The sequence below is a fragment of the Callithrix jacchus genome, chromosome 11 (genome assembly GCF_049354715.1).
Source record: "Callithrix jacchus isolate 240 chromosome 11, calJac240_pri, whole genome shotgun sequence".
Lineage (NCBI taxonomy): Eukaryota > Metazoa > Chordata > Mammalia > Primates > Cebidae > Callithrix > Callithrix jacchus.
In genome coordinates this window covers 1,022,283-1,049,503 of record NC_133512.1, presented here as the reverse complement: position 1 = coordinate 1,049,503, position 27,221 = coordinate 1,022,283, and the positions used below count along the sequence as shown (strand labels likewise).

The window sequence follows — 27,221 nt, the reverse complement described above, 5'->3', positions numbered from 1 at the left end:
ACTTCTGCCACTTCACTTACAGTACTGGATTATGGGTACTGGTTAGCGTTCTGCCTTCCCTACCTGAGAGAGGGCACTGCATTTCTCCATCCTGCCTTCCCTACCTGAGAGAGGGCACTGCGTTTCTCCTTCCTGCCTTTCCTACCTGAGAGAGGGCACTGCATTTCTCCATTCGTCTTCCCTACCTGAGAGAGGGCACTGCATTTCTCCATCCTGCCTTCCCTACCTGAGAGAGGGCACTGCATTTCTCCATCCTGCCTTCCCTACCTGAGAGAGGGCACTGCGTTTCTCCTTCCTGCCTTTCCTACCTGACAGAGGGCACTGCATTGCTCCATTATGTCTTCCCTACCTGAGAGAGGGCACTGTGTTTCTCTTTCCTGCCTTCCCTACCTGAGAGAGGGCACTGCATTTCTCCATTCTGTCTTCCCTACCTGAGAGGGGGCACTGCATTTCTCCGTCCTGCCTTCCCTACTTGAGAGAGGGCACTGCATTTCTCCATTCTGCCTTCCCTACCTGAGATAGGGCACTGCATTTCTCCATTCTGCCTTCCCTACCTGAGAGAGGGCACTGCATTTCTCCTTCCTGCCTTCCCTACCTGAGAGAGGGCACTGCATTTCTCTGTCCTGCCTTCCCTACCTGAGAGAGGACACTGCGTTTCTCCTTCCTGCCTTCCCTACCTGAGAGAGGGCACAGCATTCCTCCATCCTGCCTTCCCTACCTGAGAGAGAGCACTGCATTTCTCCGTCCTGCCTTCCCTACCTGAGAGAGGACACTGCGTTTCTCCTTCCTGCCTTCCCTACCTGAGAGAGGGCACAGCATTCCTCCATCCTGCCTTCCCTACCTGAGAGAGAGCACTGCATTTCTCCTTCCTGCCTTCCCTACCTGAGAGAGGGCACTGCGTTTCTCCATTCTGTCTTCCCTACCTGAGAGAGAGCACTGCATCTCTCCATTCTGTCTTCCCTACCTGAGAGAGGGCACTGCATTTCTCCGTTCTGCCTTCCCTACCTGAGAGAGGGCACTGCGTTTCTCCGTCCTGCCTTCCCTACCTGAGAGAGGGCACTGCATTTCTCCTTCCTGCCTTCCCTACCTGAGAGAGGGCACTGCATTTCTCCATCCTGCCTTTCCTATCTGAGAGAGGGCACTGCGTTTCTCTGTCCTGCCTTCCCTACCTGAGAGAGGGCACAGCATTTCTCCATTCTGTCTTCCCTACCTGAGAGAGTGCACTGCGTTTCTCCATCCTGCCTTCCCTACCTGAGAGAGGGCACTGCATTTCTCCATCCTGCCTTCCCTACCCGAGAGAGGGCACTGCATTTCTCCGTCCTGCCTTCCCTACCTGAGAGAGGGCACAGCATTTCTCCATTCTGTCTTCCCTACCTGAGAGAGGGCACTGCATTTCTCCATCCTGCCTTCCCTACCTGAGAGAGGGCACTGCATTTCTCCATCCTGCCTTCCCTACCTGAGAGAGGGCACAGCATTTCTCCGTCCTGCCTTCCCTACCTGAGAGAGGACACTGCATTTCTCCGTCCTGCCTTCCCTACCTGAGAGAGGACACTGCATTTCTCCATTCTGTCTTCCCTACCTGAGAGAGGGCACTGCATTTCTCTGTCCTGCCTTCCCTACCTGAGAGAGGACACTGCATTTCTCCGTCCTGCCTTCCCTACCTGAGAGAGGGCACAGCATTTCTCCTTCCTGCCTTCCCTACCTGAGAGAGGGCACTGCATTTCTCCATTCTGTCTTCCCTACCTGAGAGAGGGCACTGCATTCTTCCGTCCTGCCTTCCCTACCTGAGAGAGGGCACTGCATTCTTCCGTCCTGCCTTCCCTACCTGAGAGAGGGCACTGCATTCTTCCGTCCTGCCTTCCCTACCTGAGAGAGGGCACAGCATTTCTCCATCCTGCCTTCCCTACCTGAGAGAGGGCACAGCATTTCTCCATCCTGCCTTCCCTACCTGAGAGAGGGCACTGCGTTTCTCCATCCTACCTTCCCTACCTGAGAGAGGGCACTGCATCCCTCCACTTTGTGTTCTTAGAGCCTACCTCTCTCAGTGCCTATGCATAGAGGACAACCAGTGTTGAATGTTTTTTCAAGTGCAGCCATCTTAATCAGCTGTCATTAACTATAGAAACAAGCAAATGTCCAGAAAAATGCTTGAATGACATCACGGGATGGCATTAAAGCCTAAGATTCAAAGTCATGTTGGTGCATCGCGTTTGGAGGAGTTGTTTTAAGTTATTTTCTGTGGCATTTAGGTAAGTGGCAGGGGACAGGAGTGACGTGGAGGAGGCAGGTGTGTGGAAAGGACACAGAAATTAGTGTGCCTTATGACTACATGGATGTGATGAACTGAAATGAAGCTTTTTTAATTCAAATGAGTTTTTAGGACTCATGATTCATCAGGACATGTAGGGAAAGTACTGTAAAAGATCCAATTCTCTTTCATATTCCTTCAAACAAAACAAAACCTTTCTGAGACAGCAGTCCTTATTGGCCACAATGGCATTTTAGAGCTGCCTACCCATCCTCAGGGAATAACCTTGGGCAGAATGGACAAACATGAGAAAGTGTTTTTTTATTGCTTTTTTTTTATAGTTCATTTTTGCTTGTACAAAATGAATGAAATTCTAGCAGGGTTTATTTAAAGCTCAAAAAATGTGTATGTTTTCAAGACATAGGGTTATAGGGCTTTCTGCTACCTCACTGAGGTGGGGAATAGTGCCTAGTCCAGTATAAGGCATTTTCTAAGTTATAAAGTTGAACCAATAAGTTGTTTTTAATGAAGCTCACCCCACTGGTTCTAGGAATTATCTTTGTGGATAAAAAGAATATCTCTCCTCCCCAACATCCTTTTAAATTCCCAAATACAGTGCTCTGGCCTTTCCTCACATATTTTCCCTCTTCTAACACCTTTATATATCCCACATATTGACTGGTGTGGGGTCAGGGGAAGTCCACATCTTGCTCTGGATCTGAGGGCATGGGGAACTGAAGAGATGCAGTATATTATCATATGCCTTGCAGCTAAGGCACATACAAAAAGCAAAGAGTTTACACCAAGACATGCAGGAGTCATGAAAAGATGCAATGGCTCATCCACAGTGAAATTGCACACTGCCTTCACTCAAAGGCATCTCGCCAAATTTGGAAGGCATAACGCCTCCTGAAATGGTGTTGCACTCTATGCTGGAACTATTATCTGGCAGGCAGAGTGACAGAAATGGTTGGAGTACTAGAAACGATAAACATTCTCTCCGAAGAGAAACATTATTATTATTGTGTGTATGTGTGTGTGTGTGTGTGTGTGTGTGTGTGTGTATTTCCCCACTTCTCTACCTTCCTTCCTTGTAAATTTATTTCGAATGCTCATGAAATAAATTCCCCTTAGGTGCCCAGACCAAAAATTCCTCTGGCTAGTATTAAAACACCAGATATCCACCTTTCCCGAAATATAGGTTACAGCATACCGTGGGGCCTGGCCCCTGAGGACATTTGCCTTTTAGGTGGAATGATTTCACAGGAAAAAATATCTAGACAACTTTACTAGGAAAACAAGGGAGAGCAGTTGAGCCCTCTAGCCTCAACTAGTGTTTAACAAGTGAACAAAAATACTTTATGACATGAGTATGAAAGATCCTGGCTAATTTTCAGACGACCCTTCTTAAGGCAGATTAAGATCTAGGGAATACCTTCACTATGATGACAAATAGAGAGGGGTCCTTATTCTCAGGAACTTTTGAAACTACTAATTGACCAATGAGAAAAAAGCTAATTTGAAACTCTTGCCCAAAGAATAGCAATTTCACCAAGAGGTAGGTAGGTTTGGCAGGGCAGGGCTGAATATTCTAAATGGAAAGGATAGAGCTAGGGAAAGGTGGGCTGAGGAGCCCATGGAGCATAAGCACCTGAATGTCATGCTAAAGCTTGAAAGGAGCATCTGGAATCGCTAGGGTTTGTATGCCAATTACATAAAGCAGAAAGTTGGCAGCTACAGCTTGTATCTGACATGGGTGGCAGCCAAACAGGAGATGGGTATATACAAACTGGTCACCATTTACTTCTTTTTGACAGTACGTTCTTGTAGTCTTTCTATTGTCATGTTCTGTTTCTTTTTAAAGACACTTTCTGTTATGTTGATTTGGACTTTTACCTTTGTTTCGTAGATCTGTTTATTTGAGTTGTATTGAACACACAGCAGATGCTCCGTAAAATTCACTTCTGTTTCAATTCGTGAATTTTTTTTCCCCCAAAAGTGAGTCCTTTCACATTTTGAATGCTGTATTCTCTTCTGTCTTTATTGCTGTATCTCTTCATGAATGTTTTTTTCTGTTTCGTCATCCTTGAGTAAAGGGAGGTGAATGTCAGCTGGGTACTTTTCTATAAAGAGAGAGATGGGTTGTTCTAGGTTTCCTCGCTGTCTGCCAGGAAGTTGAATCCTCTGCTTATCTCAGAAGCTGGAAAGACAGGGGTACATGTAAATTGCGACTGCCTCCCACGCATCCAAAAGGTGCATTATTTCTGTGTCATTTCCTCTCTGGATCTGTTGAAGCCACTTGGCTAGGGTTTTGCTTTCTATTTGCAGCTTCCTGTTGGGTCAGAACTTCACACTGAATGCATAAATGTGACTGCCCAATGTCTGCCTGGCACCACTGGTGACTACATCAGGGAGAAGCCTCTGAATGGCTGACTTTCTGCTAACTGTGGCACAAAGCCTGGGTCTCTCCAGTGGAGCTGATTTCAGTGCTACTGATTGGAACTGCTGAGTGAGATTCTGAGGGAAGCTTTCCCTGAAGGCCCCACTCCTGCTCTGGCCTGGGGTCCCAGCCCCCTGATGAAGGTGATATAAGGCCCTTCATGACTTGATTCTCTCAATACTGTGCTTTCCCAGGAGTGGAATGGTTAAAATGTAGTGGCTGTAAGTCCATAGTCCATAATAATGTCCTTAGTATTTCCAATTATTTTTCAATTGATGAGAATTAGTTTTTAGTTTGTAAAAGTGGAATAGGAAGTGTTTGCATGAAAAACAGGAGATTGTCCTAGTAAAAGGAGAAGTGTCAGCTCATTTTCATGTTTAGTTGTCCTTGTATTATCAGCATTTTATTTCATCTACCTCCTCTTTCCAGAATCTGTTTAAATGACTTGTCCATTTTATAAAGTTTGAGTTAGTGAAATCTAGGTAATGAATCAACAATCCATTTAACCGGAGACTCACGAATCCCCTCCCTTGGAAGACCACTGTCCTAGAGTATGCTTTGAAGTTTTTTTGTGTTTGTTTTGTTTTCTGGAAAGGATATGGATAATAAATTTTGAAGTTTTTGACACCTGAGAATAACTTTATTGACTTGTCATGTACTTGGTTAAGTCTACAGATGTAGATATAAATATCTTGAATTTTTCCCATATTATTATCAAAAATTGGTACTGCTATTAAATTGCTTTTTGATGTTTGGCATGATTGAAGTCGATGGCCAGGACAATTTCTTTGTGTTGCTTTGTAAGTATTATGTTTTATTTTCTCAAATTCATTTCTTTATTCTGTGAAATTTTTCAAATTCATTTCTTTATTATGTGAAATCAAAATTACAGTAGCACACATTCGATTTTTTTTAATTTACTTTTAAAAAATTGTATTTGATCTCTATTCATCTGTTTATATAAGTCTTACTTTAGCCTAGGAAAACTTACTTGATTAAAGCTGCTTCTGTTGTTTTTTCCTATGAAAGTTTTATTATAGGTAGATAAGATCTTCTGTCTTTTTCTTCTATTACTCTTATAATTTCTATCATCATTTTCTTTGTTTTTGTCCTTTCCTCTTAGGTTCTAGAATTGAGATGGGTTCTAATGCAGATTTGTATCAGAATCTTTAAGTACCAAATGAAGAGAGGCATTTTTTAAAAGTTTAATTTTACTCTCCTTTTACTTTGTCGTTTGAGAGACCAAACAGCCTAGCGGGTAGCTGGGCCCCTGGAGGTGAGAGTCAGAACTGGAGGCAGAGTTAGCCAGGAATGTGTTTTGCTAAAGAGCTTCCAATCCTTATTTGGAGCAGCAGTCAGGGCTCCCTGCTGCCATCTCCCCATTCTTTGGCAGGCTGGCCATCCCTTCTGTGTGAGTGGCAAGCCCTTCCTTGCCAACTCCCTGTCCTGTGCTGCCTCTGAAATTCGGAGCTCTTCCTAGTGCCGCTAATGGCATTCACAAGACCGACCTTCACTTCCAAGCCTGCAGAGGCCTCTGCTGATTTCCTTTGCATATTTCCCTTTGTTATACTGGAGATTCATAATTTAGGTAGAGACTACCTGAACCTAATCTTATTCGTATTTTACACCATTGAAATTTCTGAAAATGTTTGTATGGTTGACCCTCTTGCCCCCTTTTTAAGGTTGATCCAAGATTGTGTTTTCTTATTCTTTATTGTGGGTATTTTCATGAAAATCAAAAGGGAGTAGTGTATCTACCTTGCCAAGAAGGCAACCTATTTTCTCCTATTAAGTCCGAGGCTACTTTGAAGTCAGGAAGGTGAAAGCAGATTGCATATTACCAAGGGAAGTGGAGATTCGACAATAATCTTTTATCTTGCTGGAATGTTTCTCATTTGGTTACCTGTGGTGATCACAGTCATTGAATAACGACGACAATGGTTATAACAATTGCTTTTTTAAAGAACAACCAACCACAAGTCACATACTCTATATCAGTTTCATTCCATTTTTATGCCAGCTTCAGAAATTTCATACTTTGCTCTTCATTAAGGTGACACTCAGAGATGTTACATAACTTTCCTAGGGTTGCACAACTTCTAAATTATGAAGTGACTTTCAGACCCCAGTTTGTCTTCAAAGTCTCTACTGTTTTCATTGCTGGTTATCAAACAGCCTGCAGAGGTGACCAGACTCCAAATCTCTGTGGTACTCACGGTGTTCTCAGTTCCTGCATGTTGATCATCCGCAGGCATTTTATTGTTCTCATGAATACTAAGTCCTTCTCTGTGCATATAACGTTCATATAAATAACAGAAAAACACGTTTTATTATTTCTTTTGTATAGTCTGGAGCATCTTGATTTAAAATCCATCCTCATCTGTTCTTTTTTTCTTTTAACTAGGGTATTTATCTGCTCTGAAAGTGATTTTTTTTTCTGTCCAGTAAAACAATTTACTTTCATCTGTTCCTTCTGTAGCCCTCTTGTGGTTCTATTAGTGGTTTAAATCTTTTCATCTGTCTTGGGACATGCCTGGGTCATGCGGCTGCCATTATCTGGGGACACTGCTGAACCAGGTGCCTTCAGCAGAACAGAATCTCAAGAGATGTATGATGATTTTGCTACTGGTCAGGATTTACTACATTCACATAGAACAAAAAGATGAAAATTTTAGAAAAAGCAAAATCATTGATAATTTAGGATTCAGAAAAATGAAAGTTAGCTAAAATGTATGATCAGTGCCTGGTTGGAGAGAAATATTTTCTTCTTACTTCACCATGGCAAAAAAAAGTATGCATTTATTTTATTATTTGCTCCTTTGGTGCATAATTATTTTCCTTTCAGATGTATCACACTAAGTGAGAATGCTCAACGACTGTGAAATGTATCACCATAGTTGTAGGGTTATTCTTCCTTTCCTCTATTCTAATGAAATTATATATTTTTATTTTTCTAGATTACGGTCTTTGGTCAAGCAGTTAGAGAGAGGGGAAGCTTCAGTGGTAGATCTTAAGAAGAATTTGGAATATGCAGCCACAGTGCTTGAATCTGTGTACATTGATGAAACCAGGTAAGCTAAAAATGACAGATTAGGATAGTGATGGCAAATTTTCTGTTAAATGGCTTTTCTGACATTGTCCCCATGCCAAGAATGGGGTGACATTCAAATTACTCATCTTGGAATTTTAGTTTCCACTAACAAAGGGGATAGATCTGGACAAGTCATTTACTCTCTATACCTCCTTATCTATAAAAGAAGCTAATAGAACGTATCTCATATGGTTGTCATGACAAGGAAGTGAGATCATGAAAGAGGAGAACAGCTAATTTTAAAAAATCAAATGTAGAGCTTTATTGTGATTATAGTATGTTGTTAAGTGTCAGTCTAAAAGCTGTGTTTATGTTTTAATTCATAGCAACCATTAGTAAATAGAGGCTCCTCAAGTGGTTGAGAAGCATGTGTTCTCTTATGCTCCCAGCTTTGCCTCTTCAATCTTATGTATGTTGCTGATTTACTTAGCAGACTTAATCCACTTGAATTATCTAAAAATATAAAAGTGGTTTCAGTTACTACATGTGTTTGAAATTGCTTTCCTTTTGAAAAATGTTGAAATGTCGAATATTAAAGGTGGTTTTCTTCCCCCTAATTCAGACAGGCTTCTCTGTCAGTGCTTGTGATGCCTTACTTTTCTTTGCCAAATTCCAATCTGAAAGGATTTCACAGTAATCTAAGATTTGTATGGTTTATTATTATTATTTTGGCAACAGACTTGGTCTCCAATTTAAGGAAATTTGATATCACAGCTTTTTTTCTAAAAGTTATGTTTCCTCTCCTTACCCCCAGCCCAATCAATAAGTCTAAAGGAAAAAAAAAATCCATACAACTTTATATTGACAGCTACTTTTACTGCTAATTTTTAGTTGGGTTTACTATAAAAATGAAATGCTATTTTAGATTTCATTTTAATATTGCTATTTGTGTTCCATTCTAGTGGTCTGACCTATGAACAAATTTGAAAAACCAGCTAAACACAGCTGTCAGACAATTTAAATCATTGTGCGCAAATAAAGAACTGCATTATTTTGAAAATTTTGCTTGAATGTAGACATTTAAATTTTGGTAACAACCTATCAAATGATAAAGAATATTAATTGTCTTCACACAGGATCACTACTTCAGAGGACTGTGTTGCTGTGATTTAGTGAATATTTTGCGAACTCTCTAAGTGTCCATTTTTTAAAAACAAAATAATGTCACATTGTCCATCTATGAAATAATATAATGCTCCCTGTGAATGCATTTTTAAATAGAAGGTTTAAATTTCACTCAAATGCCACGGAGTGCTTCTGGGTGTAATGGACCAGTTCCTTTGTCCAGTCTGGTAGAGAGAAGCATCGTGAAATATTAGTGAGGCCAAGACCATCCTGAAACACACATGGTGAGCTTACATAAGCCTTACCAAAAAAGCACTGTATTTTTTGTGGCAATTTAATTTGGTTTCTTTGCACCTGCATACAGGTGAGGCAGAGAAGAGCAGCTGCTTTGAACAGAGAGCTCCAACTGCAGATTTAAGCTCAGTGTCCTGGTTCTGTTTCTTGTGTTCAGGAGACTCCTGGATACAGAGGATGAGCTAAGTGACATTCAGTCAGATGCTGTGCCTTCTGAGGTCCGAGACTGGCTGGCCTCCACCTTCACACGGCAGATGGGAATGATGCTCAGGAGGAGCGAGGAGAAGCCCAGGTTCAAGAGCATCGTTCACGCAGTGCAGGCTGGGATATTTGTGGAGAGGTAAAGATGTCATTCATTGTCATTCAGTGACTAAGGCCGCAAGAGGAACACATTTCCAATAACTGGAAGCTTTGCTTTAGTGTAGTTTTCCTATCTTTATAAATACTGAAAATTGTGGGTAAAAACAGATAGTCTTGAATGAGAAATGGCAAAAGCATATCTATTTTAATCTCTGTAGCATCATTAAGAAAAGCTTTTGCTTTTGCTCAGAATTTTTTTGTTTACCAGAGAATATTTAGTTTGAGTTCAGTCTCTAATTTTTAAAGCAGGAAATCATCTTATCTATCATCTTTTGAAGTATGTGGATGATATCTTCATTCTGAACACATCTAGGCTGCTTTGAGATTGCTGACCCAAGGGGAGGAGAGTTCATTTCAGTGGTTTGAAGTCCCCATTGACACTTCAATTTTTTAGCTATTTTATTCTTTGAAATCAAATTGACCCCCTTACCCAGCAGTAGATTCCAGAAATAGATATATTCTTCCTATATCCTTATCATATAATTACACATTTTAGAAATACCATGGTGAGTTCAAAGATTACCTAGGACATTTTTCCTTCTTGTTTTTGACACTTCTAAAGAACAAGCTCTTCTAAATGGGTTACCCATAGGGCATCTTCATTCAGATTAAATGACTACAATGCATTCTGTCTATTTTGTACTATAATTCACTATGGCAATAGAAGTGGCCCATTTAATAATTTAATTTCCAGTCTGGGGCCTATAGAGTTAGTTTTTTATTGCCCCAATGGTTCATGTGTTTGGGATTGCTTTAATTTCTTCTGAAATTAACCTTAGACCACTTGAATGAATATAAAAAACAAATGTTAGGTTCTTTGGATCACCCCACTTTTCATTATTTGTCAATACTTGGTATGAATCTGTGGACTACAAATCCTACTTTTTAAGATGCCATGTTGCATTCTTCCCTTTACCTTTGCAGAATGTATAGACGGACATCAAACATGGTTGGACTGAGCTATCCACCAGCTGTTATTGAGGCATTAAAGGTAATAGCAATGAAAAGATCTTCACAATGTACATGGTACCTAATAAAAAAAATAGAGTTAAATTTGTTAGAAAATAAGAGACTTTCATTTACGGTTATTTTTCCAGTTATTCCTGACTTAATTCTTTCATTATCTTTTTATTATCTGTTCTAAAAGTATCACTGTCTTTTCAGCCTTCATCTTCCCAATTTAAAAATAACCAAACTCTGTGTGGGTTTCATTTCTTTCTACTACTCTAGTAGAAAGGGTATTTTAGGTTTTATACAGTGACATGTCATTATGAGATTTATCTGATTTTTCTATACAAGATCAATATGTTATGACCATAAGCATTCAACATTAGGAGGATCTTCAGTATTTATAATTATACCATTATCTGACTACCTATTCCAAGTCCATTTTATAGATGAATAAACCAAAAGTCAGCAAGATTTTAGAAAAGAGTTAGAGACAGAGATAATGTTTCTTAGTAATGTTTTACCACATGAACGTATGGCCCAAGAGCCTTCGTCCCATTTACACATCCCATTGTTTTCCCAAGACTCTCATTGGGCCACATGTTCCCTTGGAACTCATACAAATGTTTGAGTTTAAATGGGCCAGATCCTGCAGAATTACCTCTAATCAGGCAAGTTCTTGGAATTGTATAGAATGTCTCTAGGAGCCCCAAAGCAGATGCATTCCTGAAAGCAGATATTGATGAAGATCCATTGGTCTGAGGGTATTTGAGATTTGCTGAACTTGATTTGGCTTCTGGATTCCAGTGTGCTGCTGATCCTGTAGCCCAGGATCACTGAGGTCGTTGGCATCGCATGTTGTGTATGTATGGACCTGGGCCATGTGTTCAGGGACGGTACAGCATTTTGACCTTTGCTAAAGCCATTGCTCTCTTTCTTTAAAACCTAAAAAATGTGATGATATTTTCAGAAGCTAAATTACCTATTCATGGAGTTAGGAGTTGGGGAGTGCTTCTTGATTAATTTAATGCCAGGAAAGAGCCCCTTGGGACCATCTTGATTATATATTCATAGTCCTTTCTCTTGTCTCAGAGACATTTGCTAACTGAATTTGAGAGACCAGATGTACATAGGTTCTCATTTCTCCTTTTTAAATCTCTAGCCTTTCTGTCTCTTCTTACCTAATCTTAAAAGCAGGAAGGATGCTCAGGTAGGACCCAGCAAGAAGACACGTCTTTTCTCTCATTCTTCTTTATCCTCTAATCTGATGCCCAATACATCAGTGTAATGTACAGTGATATTTCCCATTTTAATCAGTGAAATCACTTCAGGAAATCTCATGTTGTTAATACCCACTATGGAGTTGCATTGATTTTCATAACAGAATCTGAAACATTCAATCAGAGTCTTAGGAACATTAAAGCCATCTTTTGTCTTTATTTTTTCCCTTATCAGGAACATAAATACAAGTGGGTATACTGGTACCAAGATATTTATTGAAATGTTTCTTCCAAATTGAAGCCTCTTTTCTATGCAGAATAAATGGATAAAAATTGGAATAACTGTGATGGGCATGAATTGTTATTTTATACTTAGGGAAGATAAATTCTCAGATGCACACGTGTTGTCTGAGAGGACAGGCACTTCGAGTATTCAGATAAGGAAGACCTACTAGCTCTCTAAATAAATGACTACTTCTCCTCACATAATTGTTGATATAAGCATTAAAGCCAAAGCTGCTATTCCTCCTGGCTGCGTCCCCTGTTTACTGAGGAAGTTCAAAGATTTTTACAATGTACTATTTTTCCACTTCTCCAGATGCTGATTTTATTTGCAATGAGTTGGAGAGATCACAGATATAGACTCTTTTGTTTCTCTCTTTATGTGCTACCTATTAGAGAAAAGATTATTTCTACTTCATTGCCATAAAATAGTAGTGATATGGAATCACTACTGTTTTATTACAGAAAATTTCCCCATAGACTGAGAGAATACAATTCCCTAAAATAACTCTTTTGCTACTGTCATGTTAACCTTTGTGGTTAATGTAAGAACACGACATAAAATGATATTTAAGTAAGAGAATAATGAACCAGTCTCTAAATTTGAAACATGTTGCATTATGTTCTTTCTACTTTTTCCATTGTCTATAAGTAAGCTTCTAACTTGAGCTGTTCTATCTCTAGTCTTCTGAGGTTAGTCTAATGGAAATATAGCTGTGTGCTCTTCTTTAGAAGGGCATCTGTTTTGTGACTCAGGAAGTGACACCTTGGAAAGACTCCAGGTTTAAAGTGGGAGGAGATGAGGAGTTCAGGCTTCCTTTGTGTTAGCCTAACAGGAAGTTCCTGCAATTTCTCTATAGGATGTGTCCTTGGGTAAAATTTGGCAAAAGAGGAAGAATGGCTGAAGGCAGTTAAACTGGGTGCTCGTGAAAAATGCAGATTCCAGGCCCCACACCAGGATTCTCTAGAGTCTCCACTGGAGAATCCATATTTTTGCTGAGCCCCTCAACTGGTTCTGAAGAACATTAGACTGAGAGTTACAGTTAAGGCTTCCCTAACATGAGGGACCAAAGAGGACAGCATCTCACTGCCTGTATTTGCTCATCCTCTTGGTTCTCTAAGTCCTGATACTCAGAAAAAATTTGGCTTTTTATCATGATAAATCTCTTTATTTCTAGTGATAGAGAGCCCTTTCCTATTTTATTGGTTCTGGACACTATTATAAATTGTCAGAAGTGACACAACGTTTTCCAACCTTCTGAGCTGTCAGTGACTTTTTCCTTAGGACTAAATATCAGATAATATATGTGACTCATGGCAGTGCCAAAGATAGTAACCAAGGTAAAGCTTTAGGTCTTGGGTTAACCTTAAATGTCCTTGTTGTCCCACTAGCCTGGGCCCTACTGGGATTTTAAAGGGATGAGACCTGGGTCACAGCACATATTCATGGAGTTTACAATTTCATCTGTTGGCAGTGAGATCACTAGGGGTTGTTAGTGGGGTTATTACCTGGCTCTGGTACCTTATGGCACTAGACATTTCAATTAATCTGAGGTGGCCATCTATGAAACTGGAGAAAGTAACACCAGTCTCTAGACCTGCGAGGTTTTGCAAATGTGTATAAACACTCACACTGTGCCTAGAACAGAAAATGTGCTCACAGAATGTGCCTTATTAGGATGTCCATTACCTGCAGTATTTATCATTTCTTTGGTTATTTTAATGGAGGGGCAGTTTTTGAAGACTGAAGTGAGGTTACCATTAAGTGTGAATTGGAACAACTCAGTTGAAATCTATCTGGAAAAGTTAGATTTCCCTATATACAATTCTGTTTTCCCTGAAAGCTGTTTATTAGCATCCAGGAGGGAGACCCTTGATGGCCTTGGGATGAATTTGACAGATGGAATGTTTGGACAAGAACAAAATTGGGATGGATGGATTGTGTTGGAATTCAGTGAGGGCTGGGAAGAGAGTCACTTATGAGAACCAAGGGTGCCTTGCCTGTAGGCAGTGTGGGCTCATGTAGATCCTTGCTATCAGCTCAAGTCAACATGCTTCACTTAACTGCAGGAAGTGAGACTTTTGGTGCCATGAAAAACCAAATGACTGTTGCTTTAACTGTTTCAAACAAATCTTTGTTTACTCCATCCACGAGAAGTTGGTTACGATCAGCCAAAGCACATCGGACTATATTTACGTATAATTTGGAGTAGGTATTTACAGGCAAAGACTTTGAACTTCAGGGATGGTATATACGGTGTGTGTTCAGTTTAGCTTTTCCTTTTACTTCTTTTCAGTAAAGTGACTTACAGATTTGAGAACAAGATCCCAGGCTAGTGACTCCAGAAACGGTAGCATTTTCCTGTCCTATGGAATGAATGCCTCGTTTTTGGTTTCAGCTCAGCAGTTTAGATTGATGTGACATATTATTTTGTATTCTATATCATGCATGTTTCTGAACTCTGACCAATTAGTTAACATTCTTAACTGTAAACTTACGGGAAGTCACTGGACAGTGTCAAGGGATCGGAGAAAGGTTCAGAGAAGAGAAGCGCCCTAGGCTGTAGGAAATTAAACAGTAGCAGCTGCAGGGCATAATGGAAAGTGACTATTATTCAGGCAACCTATGTTTGTGTTCTGGCCCTGCCTGTGTCCCAAGCACTTACTCACCTTGGGTATTAGGGAAATTGGGTAATTTATCAGTTTTCTTATCTGTAAAATAATATCTATCACTTAGAGTTGTTTTCAGGATAAATTACATATTTATCACCAACCATAATGCCTGCCATACATAAGTACTCAATAAATTATGGCTATTTTTATTAGTAATAAGACTATTTAATGTTTTTAAATAATGAAGCCTAACCAGACTGAAAAAAGTTCGAGTGGAAAGGCTGTAGGAGTCTCACACTGTGAAATCTCGAGGGCTGCAGGCAGATTTGAAAGTGGGGAGATTGGTAGGTATGTAAGTGACATTGGCCTAATGTGTTCTTTCTCCCCACCCTGTCCTGTAGGATGTGGACAAGTGGTCCTTTGATGTCTTTTCCCTCAATGAGGCCAGTGGGGATCATGCACTGAAATTTATTTTCTATGAACTACTCACACGCTATGATCTGATCAGCCGTTTCAAGGTCAGTATCTCTTTAAAAAGAAAAATAAACTACATGCATGTGTTTATCCTCATATGACCTTTGGGTTCAGATTCTTTTAATGTGCAGAATGAAAACTGCTCCAGGCTATCCTTTGGATAGCCACTTCTTGAATTCTTCTGTGGAGGGTGCTTTTGATTACACCCTTGCTGGTGGATCTCAGTGGCATGGGAGAGATGGGAGAGAATGGAGAGACCCATTTAGATTCTGGTCTTCCTGGAATTACAACCTGAAGCCTGAAATAACCAAGCTCCCCCTCAGGCTCTGCTCACAGGTCTCATTTCAACATGACTTTGTGTCCTATCAACCAACGCCGTCAGAGACAGTAGAGGAGACAGAATGAGCATCTGCTGTCTCTGTAAACCTTTTTTTCCCACCACTTGGCTCATCAGACAAATACTATCACATCATCTGTGACAGCTCATTGGTATTTCCCCACCATTCGTGCTTCAAATTAATTCTTCAACTTTACATAAAAGAACGTGAATCATTTCCAGTGTTCAACTCCCTACAGCCTTCCAATACTATAGACTCTCGAAGTGGGGTCAGATCCTCAAGGACTTGAGGTATTCATCTGCCAACATCTATGGTATCGAGCTCCTCTGACTTCTCTCATCAAAGGGATAAACTGGAAAACACACGTCCTTTTTTCTGTACAACATCTTGATTTCTCCAGAGACATGGGTCTTTATACTCTCCTAGGGACTGTATATTTGTGTGTGTGTATATATATATATATATAATTTTGGTACAAATATTGTATGTATTTATAGGGTACATGTGATACTTTTTACATACATAGACTATGTAATGATTAAGTCAAGGTTATTAAGATGTTCATTACCTGCAGTATTTCTCATTTCTATGTGTTAGAAACCTTTCAAGTCCTCTCTTCTAGCTATTTTGAAATGCACAATACATTCTTGTTAACTGTAGTCACACTACTCTGCTATTGAGCATTAGACTTTAATCCTTCTGTCTTTTTTTTCTTTTTGAGATGGAGTCTTGGTCTGTCCCTCAGGCTAGAGTGCAGTGATATGATTGCAGCTCACTGTGACCTCTGCTGGGTTCAAACAATTCTCCTCCCTCAGCCTCTTGAGTATCTGGGACTACAGGCTTGTACCACCATGCCTGGCTAATTTTTTGCATTTCTAGTAGAGACAGGGTTTTACCGTTTTAGCCAGCATGGTATCAGTATCCTGACCTTGTGATCCACCCATCCCAGCCTCCCAAAGTGCTGGGATTACAGATGTGGGCTCCCACGCCTGGCCTAATCCTTCTAACTAACTGTATGTTGGTACCCATTAACCAACCCCTCTTTATCACAAACCCCTGAACCCCAACACACATCCCAGTCTCCAGTACCTATCATTCTACTCTCTAACAGTGTAAGATCAACATTTTTAGCTCCCACATGTGAGTGAGAACATGTGCTATTTGTCTTTCCACGCCTGGATTATTTCACTTAATGTAATGACTTCCAGTTCTATCCATGTTGTTGCAAATGACATGACTTCATTCTTTTTTATGCTGAATCGTATTTCATTATGTATGTATACCAGGTTTTCTTTATCCATTCATCCACTGATGGACACTTAGCTTGATTGTGTATAGTACTCAAATAAACATGAGGGTGCAGATATCCCTTTGATACACTGATTTCTTTTCATTTGGATAAATACCCAGTAGTGAGATTGCTGGATTACATGGTGGTTCTACTTTTAGGTTTTTTTTTTGGGGGGGGGGGTTGTTTGTTTGTTTTTTGAGAAATCCCCACACTGTTTTCCATAGTGACTTTACTAATTTACATTCCCACCAAACCATGTAGAAGTTCTCCTGTTTTTCTACCTCCTCACCAGCATCTTTTAAAAAATAATACTAATAGCAATTCTTACTGTGGTAAGATGATATCTCATTGTGGTTTTGATTTGTATTTCCCTGATGATTAGTGAGGTTGTGCATTTTTTTCACATATGCACTGCCCATTATATGTCTTCATTTGAGAAATGTCTATTTATATCCTTGCCCACTTTTCAACGGGATTACTTGTTATTCTTACCAAGTTGTTTGAGTTTCCTGTACATTCTGGATATTAGTCCTCTGTCAGATGAATGTTTGCAAATGCTTCTGAAACTTAAGAGATTGTCTCTTCACTCTCTTGATGGTTTCCTTTACTGTGCAGAAGATTTTTAGTTTAATGTAGTTCCATTTGTCTATTTTTGTTTTGATTGCCTCTGTTTTTGAGGTCTTAACCGTAACATCTTTGCCTAGACCAATGTCTTGAAGTGTTTTTTTACTCTTCTGGTTTTATAGTTTTGAGTCTTGTGTTAAACTCCTTAATATATCTTGAGTTGATTTTTGTATATAATAAGAGATAGGTGTCTAGTTTTATTGTTCTACATATGGATATGCAATTTTCCCAGAGTTATTTATTGAAGGAGGTCCTTTCTGTAAGTTTTGGTGCCTTTCTGTAATTTTCCCAGAGTTATTTATTGAAGGAGGTCCTTTCTGTAAGTTTTTGGTGCCTTTATAAAAAATCAGTTAGCTGCAAATATGTTGATTTATTTATGGGTTTCCTATTATATTCCATTGGTTGATGTATCGGTTTTTATACTATTACCATGCTGTTTTGGTTACTATAGTCTTATAACATATTTTGAAATTATGTAGTGTGATGCCTCCAGCTTTGTTGTTTTTGCTCAGGATTGCTTTGGCTAATTGGTCTCTTCTGGGGCTCTCTATATATATTTTTTTTATTTCTGTGAAAAATGGCGTTGGTATTTTGATAGAGATTGAATTGAATCTGTAAATTGCTTTGAACTGCATAATCACTTTAACAACATTAATTTTTCCCATACAGGAGCATGATGTGTCTTTCCATTTATTTGTGTCCTCTTCACTTTCTTTCATCAGTGTTTTGCAGTTTTCCCTAGAGAGGTCTTGTACCTCCTTGGGTAAATTTATTCCTAGGTATTATTTATTCCTAGGCTAGTGAATATATTGTAAATGACATTGCTTTCCTGATTTCTTTTTAGGTTTCTCTAGATATAAGATTATATCATCTACAAAGAGAAAATTTGACTTTATCTTTTCCAATTTGGATGCCCTTTATATCTTACCTTTGCCTGATTGCTCTAAGAACTCAAGTAATATGTTGAATGGAGTGGTAAAAGTGGAGATATTTGTATTGTTCCAGTTCTTAGAGGAAAGCCTTTCAACTTTTCCTTATTCAGTATGAAGTTAACTGTGTGTTTTTATATATTATCTTTATTATGTTAAGATATGTTCTTTCAATTCCTAGTTTCTTGACTTTTTATCATGAAGGGATATTGAATTTTATCAAATGTTTTCTCTGCATCTATTGAGATTATCCTATGGCTTTTGTCCTTCATTCTCTTAATATGTGATGTATTATCATGTTTATTGGTTTTCATATGTTGAACTATCCGTGTATCTTGGGATTCATCCTACTTGATCATGGCATATTATCTTTTTGATGTGCTGCTAGATTCAGTTTGCTAGTATTTTGTTGAGGATTTTTCATCTATGTTCATCAAGGATGGTGGCCTGTGGTTGTGTTTTATTATTTTTGCAGCCTTGTCTGGTTTTCATGTCAGAGAAATACTGACATTGTAGAATGAGTTAGGGAGAAGAAGAAATTTCCCCTTCAATTTTTTGGAAAATTTTAGGGGAACTGATGTTAGTTCTTCTTTGAACGTTTGGTGGAATTTGATAGTGAAGCTATCTGGTCCTAGACTTTTCTTTTTGGGGAGAATTTATATGACAGATTCAAACTCATTACTCATTATTGGTCTGTCCAGGTTTTCTATTTCTTCATGATTGAGTCTTGGTAAGTTGTATGTCCAGGGACTTATCTATTTCTTCTAAGTTTTCTAGTTTGTTAGTACATAGTTGTTTGTAATAGTCTCTGATAATCTTTTGTATTTTTGTGGTATCAGTTGTAATATCTCCCTTTTCACTTTTGATGTTGTTTATTTTAATCTTCTCTTTTTTTCTTTGTTAGTCTAGCTAGCAGTTTTTTGTTTGTGTTTTCAAAAAATCAACTTTCATTTAATTGTTCCATTGCATTGTTTTGTTACTCTCTATTTTATTTAATTCTGCTCTGATCATCATTCTTTCTTTTTCTTACTAATTCGAGTTTGGTTTGATCTTGCTTTCTTCTTCATTGAGGTGAAGTGTTAGATTGTCTACTTGGAATTTTTCTTCTTTTTGGACACGTTTATTGCTATGAATTTCCCTCATAGCACTGCTTTTGCTATCCCATAGCTTTTAATATGTTGTGTTTAGAGTTTCATTTACTTTAAACATGTTTTTATTTCCTCCTTAATTTCTTTCTTAATCCAATGGTAATTCAGGAACATGTTATTTAATTTCCATGTATTTGTATAATTTCCAAATTTTATTTTGTTGATTTCTAGTTTTGTTTTATTATATTGTGATCTGAGAAGACACTTGATATTATTTTGATTTTTAATTTTTTTGAGACTTATTTTGTGTTCTAACATATGATCTAGGCTGGAGAATGTTCTTCATGCCGATGAGAAAAATCTGTGTTCTGTAACTGTTGGATAAAATGTTCTGTGTCTATTAAGGCCATTTGGTCTAATGTGAAGTTTAAATCCAACTTTGTTAATTTTCTATATAGATGTTCTGTTTGATGCCATGATAGAGTGTCAAAGTCTCAAACTATTATTGTATTAGAGTCAATCTCTTCTTCAAGTCTAGTAATATTTGCTTTATACATCTGGGTGCTTCAGTGTTAGGTGTGTGTATGTTTAGAAATGTTATATCCTTTTACTGAATTGATCCTTTTTTCATGATACCATAACTTTGTCTCTTTGTACTATATTTGACTTAAAGTCTGTTTTATCTGTTATAAGTATAGCTACTCCTGCTTGCTTTTGATTTCCATTTGCATGGGATTTTTTAAAATGTCTATTTCTTTTCAGTCTATATGTGTCTTTACAGGTGAAAAGAGTTTTTTGTAGGTGGCACATAGTTGGATCATGAATTCTTTCTTTTTTTTTTTTAAAATCCATTTAGCCAGTCTATCTTTTAAGTGAGAAGTTTAACCAATTAACATCTAAGGTTGCTATTGATATGTGAGGACTTGTTCCTGTCATTTTATTAATTGATTTCAGATTTATTATGTATCCTTTCTTACATTCTTATTGTTTATAATTGTGGTTTGGTGGTTTTCTGTAGTGCTAACATTTGGATTTTTTTTCTTCCTTATTTGTGTATTTGCTCTACCAGTGAGTTTTTTTTTTCCTTTTTCGTTTTCATGATGGTAGATATTGTTTTTTTGTTTCCAGGTGTGCGACATCCTTAAGTATTCATTATAGGTCTGGTCAAGTTATGAGGAATTCCCTCTGCATTTGCTTGTCTGGCTGGGAAAGGCTTTATTTCTCCTTCATTAAGGAAAAATAGCTGTGCTAAATATAGCATCCTTGGCTGGCTTTTTTTTTTTTTTTTAGCTCTTTGAATCTATTAACTCATTATCTTTTTGCCTTTAGAGTTTCTGATGAGATATCTTTTGTTTTTCTGATGAAGTTTTCCTTATAAGTTACTACATTTTTTTTTTTTTTTTTTTTTTTTGCTGTTTTTAGAATTTTTTGTCTTTGATTTTGACAGTTTGACTCTAATGTGCTGTGGAGATCTTTTTGAATTGTATCTGTTTGGGAATCTTTGGGCTTCCTGTGTCTGGGTATCTAAGTTTCTTGCCACATTGGGAATTTTTTCAGTAGTATCTTGTTACATAGGGTTTCTAACTCTTTTGTTTCCTCTTTGCTTTGGGGATACGGAAAATGCAAACCTGTTATTGTTTAATGGTGGTCTGCTTACCACATAGGCTTTGTTTATTCTTTTTTCTTTATTTTTGCCAGACTGCATTTTTTGTTAGGACCTGTCTTCTAGTTCTGAACTTTTTTCTTCTTGCTTGGTCTAGTCTACTGTTGAAGGTTTCAAAAGTATTTTGTATTTTATTACATGAATTCTTCTACTCCACAATTTCTGTCTGGCAATTTGTATGATAGCTATCTCTTTGGTAAATTCATAATTAATATCCTGAATTGTTTTCTTGATTCCTTTGTATTACTTTTATATATTCTCTTGTATATTATTGAGCCTCTTTAGAAACAATAATTTGAATAATTTATCCAAAACTACATAAATTTCATTTTTATTGGGGTCTCTTGCTGGGTAATTTTACAATCCTTTGGAAATGTCATACCTCTTTGCTTTATAAATGTTTCTTATATCCTTATGTCAATATCTATGCATCTTGTGTAACAGTCACTTGTTTGCATTTTAAAAATTTGCTTTCACAGAGGAGAACTTTTTCCTGAAGATGTATCTATGGTGTTGGTTGAGTAGAGAACCTTGGCTTTGATTCTGGGTGTACACAGTGGTACAATTTTGGATGATTCCTTTGGATATAAACTATGTCATTGGTGTATGTGATTTCTTCAGTAGTTTAGAGTGTAATTGTTAGTGGAGGCTGTAGTGAATTTTCACTGCAGATGGGGTGCCAGTAGGGCTTGACCTTGGCCCCCAGTAGTGGCAGTGGGTGGGCCAAGCATGCCTGTCCCATGCCTTGGGCCCCAGGGAGTTCTACACTTGCACTGGTGTTAGCAGGTCCAGAAGGCCTGATCTTGGGTTTCCAGCATCTTACTCAGGAGACAGTGGTGACAGCAATGAGCCATGTGATTGGGGGCTTCTCAGTCCCCTGAATAGTAGGCATGGCATGAGCACTGGCAGTAGCAGTGGTAAGATTAACTCCTCGGTTGCAAGCATCATAGAGGTAGCTATGACAATCTTGGTGGACTAGTCTCCAGGCTCACAGAGCCCTTCCCACTGAGGAAATATGTCTTTATATGACCAAAAATACTTCATGGTTATGGTCCTTAGGTCCTTAATTTTTCTTTGCATCAGAAATCTGCAAGAAAATCTTGTGGATTTTGGAGACTCTGCTTGGAAAAAAATTCCTGCACGTGCGTGTACTTGCGCGCGCGCACACACATGCACACACACACACGCACACATACAGAGCCCTTGCAAGCTTTTTGTAGATCTCTATAAAACAACCCAAGGGGCCCAGATTCATTGGATCTTTATTTTTCAAAATGATAATGAATTCATCTCTGACCTCTTAAATGTCATACTTAAATTTGTAAAAATCCACACATGGTAAAATGGAAGAATACACCCAAGGGAGAACCAATCCTGGAATCTCAGAAGCATTAACTTAGCATTTTCCTTATTTTTTTCTTACACATGTAATTGTTAATCCTCAGGAAGACACACCATTTCCTTTTCCCTAGCCTTATATTGTATAATTTATCCTGAACCATGGAATGAATCCAGAAAACGAATACAATGAATGTTTTCTGGATGCCCTTATTCTGTAATGTTCTTTGCTGCTACATAGAAAAGAAAGGCATGTATATTATACATATTTCAGATGGAAAAACAATCTAGTTGGAAAGATTCCAAGCGACTGGTAGTTGCAAATAAAGGCTGAAGTATTTTATTTGTGGAGAAATAAATGAATACATACTATGCAGCATATCTCATTTATTTGTAGGAAAACAAAGTACATGAAAATCTTAATGAAATTATTGCAAAACAAATATAAACTGCCTGAAAAGAATCCCCTTTGAAAGGAGTGGTTAAATACATTGAACACACGAGAAGAACTAAACAAAATGAAAACCCCAAACCAAGCAAAACCAAAACGTGACAGTCTGTTTTTATGTATGGGAACAGGAGCAGGCTATGTTCTTATGTTTGTTACTTGACAATTCATTATTAGTGACTTAGACTTTGGAAGATCTCATTCTGATGTTAGGTTACAAATAGTGAGTGATTCCACAAACTAGAACTAATTATTAGTATTATTTTCGAATTCCTCAGTGTTGTTTACAAAACTGTTTGGTGTCCTGCATAGCATCTTGTTTTCCCTTGGGGTTAGAGTGAGGACAAGGAGATACAGAAAATTAACATAGTCACCAACAACCCAGTTTACTAGGTGTGTATTAAACATTACTGCTTTCCATGTCAATAAAACTAAGTATCTTGAAATGATTCAATGTCATTTCTCAGGGATTCTGAAATGAGCAACAAAGAAAAATTTACAAGGCAGACTGTTAACCAAGAACTTCTGTTAGAATTCAAAATTATCTGATAATTTTGTCAGTAACTTTTATCAACTGTGTAAAGTTTCAGTTCCCTCATGTGGTATGTTATGCCTCCAGAAAAAAGCAGTCCTGGTGCCTTAGACTTTTGTGTCTCCATTGAAAGCAGCAAAGTCACTAGTTAATTGACCTGACTGCTCTCTTTCAGATCCCCATTTCTGCACTTGTCTCATTTGTGGAGGCCCTGGAAGTGGGATACAGCAAGCACAAAAATCCTTACCACAACTTAATGCACGCTGCTGACGTTACACAGACAGTGCATTACCTCCTCTATAAGACAGGAGTGGCGGTAAGTATGGATAGGAACTCTTAGGTTCCCCAGAAGATGCAAGGATGAGTTTTTAGTGGTGACTGTTCTGATGAGGTGGAGGCCATGAGTGGTGCATTGTTTTACGGACTTCCTGTTTTCCAGGAGTAATCTAACCAATATGGAAAGTCTTGGACTTCCCTGTTGCCTCTAAAATTTTTTCCATCCTAAGCCTGTTGAGATAAATGCCTGGTAGTGACTTTCGTCTTCAACGGGTTGTAACCAATTCAAATATAACAACCACAACTAAATATGTATTTCCAGATATGGAGAGTGGTACTATAAACCTTGTGCTGTGGTCGATAACAATGACATTCATGCATACTGAAATTGTATTCAATGTACTTGGCAACCATGTGACGCAAAGTTAGCTTTTGGTTTAAACCACCAGGTCTTTTTCATAGGGACTATGGTTATTCATATCCTATTTGTATACCTTTAATTATTTTTAACTTAAGGGTAAATCTTTACTTCTAACCATCTGAAGTGTTTCTTGCTTCTTTTGGCTCAGCATTTTAGCTCTTGAGATGTTTTTGGTTTTGCCTTAAGATTTTTTTTTAACAGATGGGAATCTCAGTCTATCACCCAGGCTGGAGTGCAATGGAGCGATCATAGCTCACTGCAGCCTCTAACTCCTGGGTTCAAGTGGTCCTCCTGTCACAGCCTGCTGAGTAGCTGGGACTATAGGCATCATCTTCGTTGTTTTTGAATCTCTGTTCTGTGTTTACTCACCTGCACGACGTGGTTGTCTTCGCCTTTTTTTTTTTTTTTTTTGCCTTGATGTAAGCCATTCATTTAAAAAGGATGGTCATTAGAGGCAAAAACAGGCCTGTGTGACTTTTTACTTTGAAATCTCCTTCAGAATTACATTAGGATAGACATTCTTCGGGGATAGTTATCAATTATCCCATAAACTCAGGGCGCATCTGTTATCTTTTCCTCCAGTGCCTGTTTAAAGACTTGGCCTAATATCTCACTGAATTAAAAAAGGAATATGTGGGAGGAGTGTGGGCTTTCAAGCTAGATACAGTGACTATAATTCCCTGCTTAATTGCTTACTGGATATTGTGACCTATGATAAATTACTTGAGTCTCTGAACGAAGACTTCCTCATTTTTTAAAATGGTGAAAAATATTCCACTTTGTAGAAGTCCTCTGATGTTTAGGAATAAAGTATCAAAATATTAAGTACTCTGCCTCATAAAAGAAGCTCAAAGATTAGGCATTATTATTGTTAAAACATTGCAGAATTTTCCTAAAGCCTAATATTATCTCTTTCAGTTATTCCTTATTATAAAGCAGATTTCTTAAAAATAGTATTTAAAACACTGTCTCTGAAGTTATAGCCAGATTATTAAGGGAAGATTTTTAACTCAATAAAAGGTTTTCTTTTTTTGTTTGTTTGTTTTCTTTTTTCTTTTTTTTTTTTTTTTTTTTTTTGAGACTGAGTTTCGCTCCCGTTACCCAGGCTGGAGTGCAATGGCGCGATCTCGGCTCACCGCTACCTCCGCCTCCTGGGTTCAGGCAATTCTCCTGCCTCAGCCTCCTGAGTAGCTGGGATTACAGGCACGCGCCACCATGCCCAGCTAATTTTTTGTATTTTCAGTAGAGACGGGGTTTCACCATGTTAACCAGGATGGTCTTGATCTCTTGACCTCGTGATCCACCAGCCACGGCCTCCCAAAGTGCTGGGATTACAGGCGTGAGACACCGCGCCTGGCCAATAAAAGGTTTTTACTAAACATTTAGAGCAAGTGTCATATTGAATAATGGTTCCATGAATACTTGGAGCAAGACAGGGATGCCCACATTGATACTGCTACCTGGCATTTTTCTGGAAGTCTCAGCCTCAAGAATGCAGTATGTAATATACGATATGATATCTTCAAAAGGCGAAGATACAGCCTGTGAAATAATGTGATTATCTCCTTTAGAAAATAAAAGAAAACCTTACAAATTCTTAGATCAATATGGTCTAGATAAAAGAGCTCGCCCATGCACTGGAAATTAACGAGTGTAGTAGAGAAATGTACATTCCCAACAGTTTTTAAAAAGTCTACAAATCACCTATAAAGAGCTTCAAAAACAATAAAAAGGAAACTGCAAAAACTAAATCAAAGGGCACAAAAATTATCTTTAAATAAATGGAAAAGGCATCATGTTTTTAATCTGAGTGAAACCTCAGGCTTATATAGATGTCAGTTTCCCTCAAAATAATCTATAAATTCAAAGCAATACTAATCAATGTCTCAAGGATTTTAATATGGAATATAATGTGAATCTGATATTCATGTAAAATAGGTATTTCACAACGTTAGAAAAGACAACTTTGTAAAAGAACAATGTACAGGGGAGTAGTTCTTACGCTCTTAGATATTACAATGTCTACTGAAGCTGAGCATGTACTGTTTGTGAAAAAAAATAGGCAAATATATCAATAGAATTGATTAGAGTTTCAAAAAATAAACCCAAATGTTAATCGATAACTTATATGCTGGGTCCTTTATTATAGGGTGCTATAGACAATGTTTGTGTTCCCCCAAATTCCTCTGTTGAAATCCTAACTTCCAATTGGGTAGTGGGTCCTAGAGGAGGTGACTAGGTCATGAGCGTGGGGCTGTCATGAATGGGATTAATGCCTTAATAAAAAGAAGTTCCCTTCCCTCTTCTGCCATGTGAGGACACAGTCTTCTATAAATCCAGAAGCAGGCCCTCACCAGATGCCAAATCTACCAGCGCCTTGATCTTAAGCTTCCTAGCCTCCAGAACTGTGAGAAATAAACTTCTGTTGTTTATAAGTCACTAGCCTATGGTATTCAGTTATAGCTGCTCAAATGGACTAAGACATAAGATAGGAGGATATCAGTGCTCTTGTAGAACTTAACATTCTAGTGTGAAGTTACAGATAGAAGAGACCAGTGGAAATTAATCAAGAAAATGTTATTAATACTCTGCAGAGAAGTAAAATAGAGCACCTACCTAGGGAAAGCTGGGTGTTTTATTAGATAGTCAGGACTGGACTTTCTAGTCTAGAGATAGTATTTAAGCTGAGATAGTTGTGTTTTTGGCTTCAGCTATGCTAACAGTGAAAGAAGAGTATGACTGCAGAGTTAGTGTAGGGTTTTAGTACAAGAGTCCTGTGAGAGAATAACTTTGCTACATTCAAGGAGTAGAAGGCAAGCCTGATGGGAATAGCACATGATGGAGACCGCGGTGCATTATAAGGCTGAGGAAGAAGTGGTAGCTAGACCAGGTCTGGCTTTACAGGCCTCGGTAATGAGTTCCAATTCTATCTTGAGTGCAATCAGTAGAAAGCCATTATCGGGTTTTAGACAGAGGAGTGATGTGATCTGATAAAGATTCAAAAAGGATTCTTGTGGGGAATGGATTTTAAGGCAGGTTGCTAGGAAAATCCTGCAGAAACCTAGTGAAGAGATGCTGGTAGTTTGGACTAGGAAGGGTGCTGCTGATGGAGAGGAGAAAATGCTGTTTCTGAGACAGAGATAAAAGGACTGCTGTGGTGAATAGGATTTGGAATATTAAAGTGGGGAATCGAGAATACATCTTAGATTTGTGGTTTGATAAACAGAGTTGACAAGAA

The 27,221-nt window shown here is 38.4% G+C and overlaps 1 protein-coding gene across 21 annotated transcripts in view; it reads left to right on the top strand.

Moving 5' to 3' along the window:
• Positions 1 to 27,221, top strand: part of PDE1C (phosphodiesterase 1C) — a 689,353-nt gene that overhangs the window by 528,379 nt on the left and 133,753 nt on the right. For all 21 annotated transcript variants that reach the window (XM_078342145.1, XM_078342151.1, XM_078342149.1 and 18 more), the window contains 5 exons: positions 7,646 to 7,759; positions 9,296 to 9,478; positions 10,423 to 10,489; positions 14,963 to 15,079; positions 23,462 to 23,602. In XM_078342145.1, the coding sequence (XP_078198271.1) occupies positions 7,646 to 7,759; positions 9,296 to 9,478; positions 10,423 to 10,489; positions 14,963 to 15,079; positions 23,462 to 23,602 (622 nt within the window). The remainder of the gene's footprint in view (positions 1 to 7,645; positions 7,760 to 9,295; positions 9,479 to 10,422; positions 10,490 to 14,962; positions 15,080 to 23,461; positions 23,603 to 27,221) is intronic.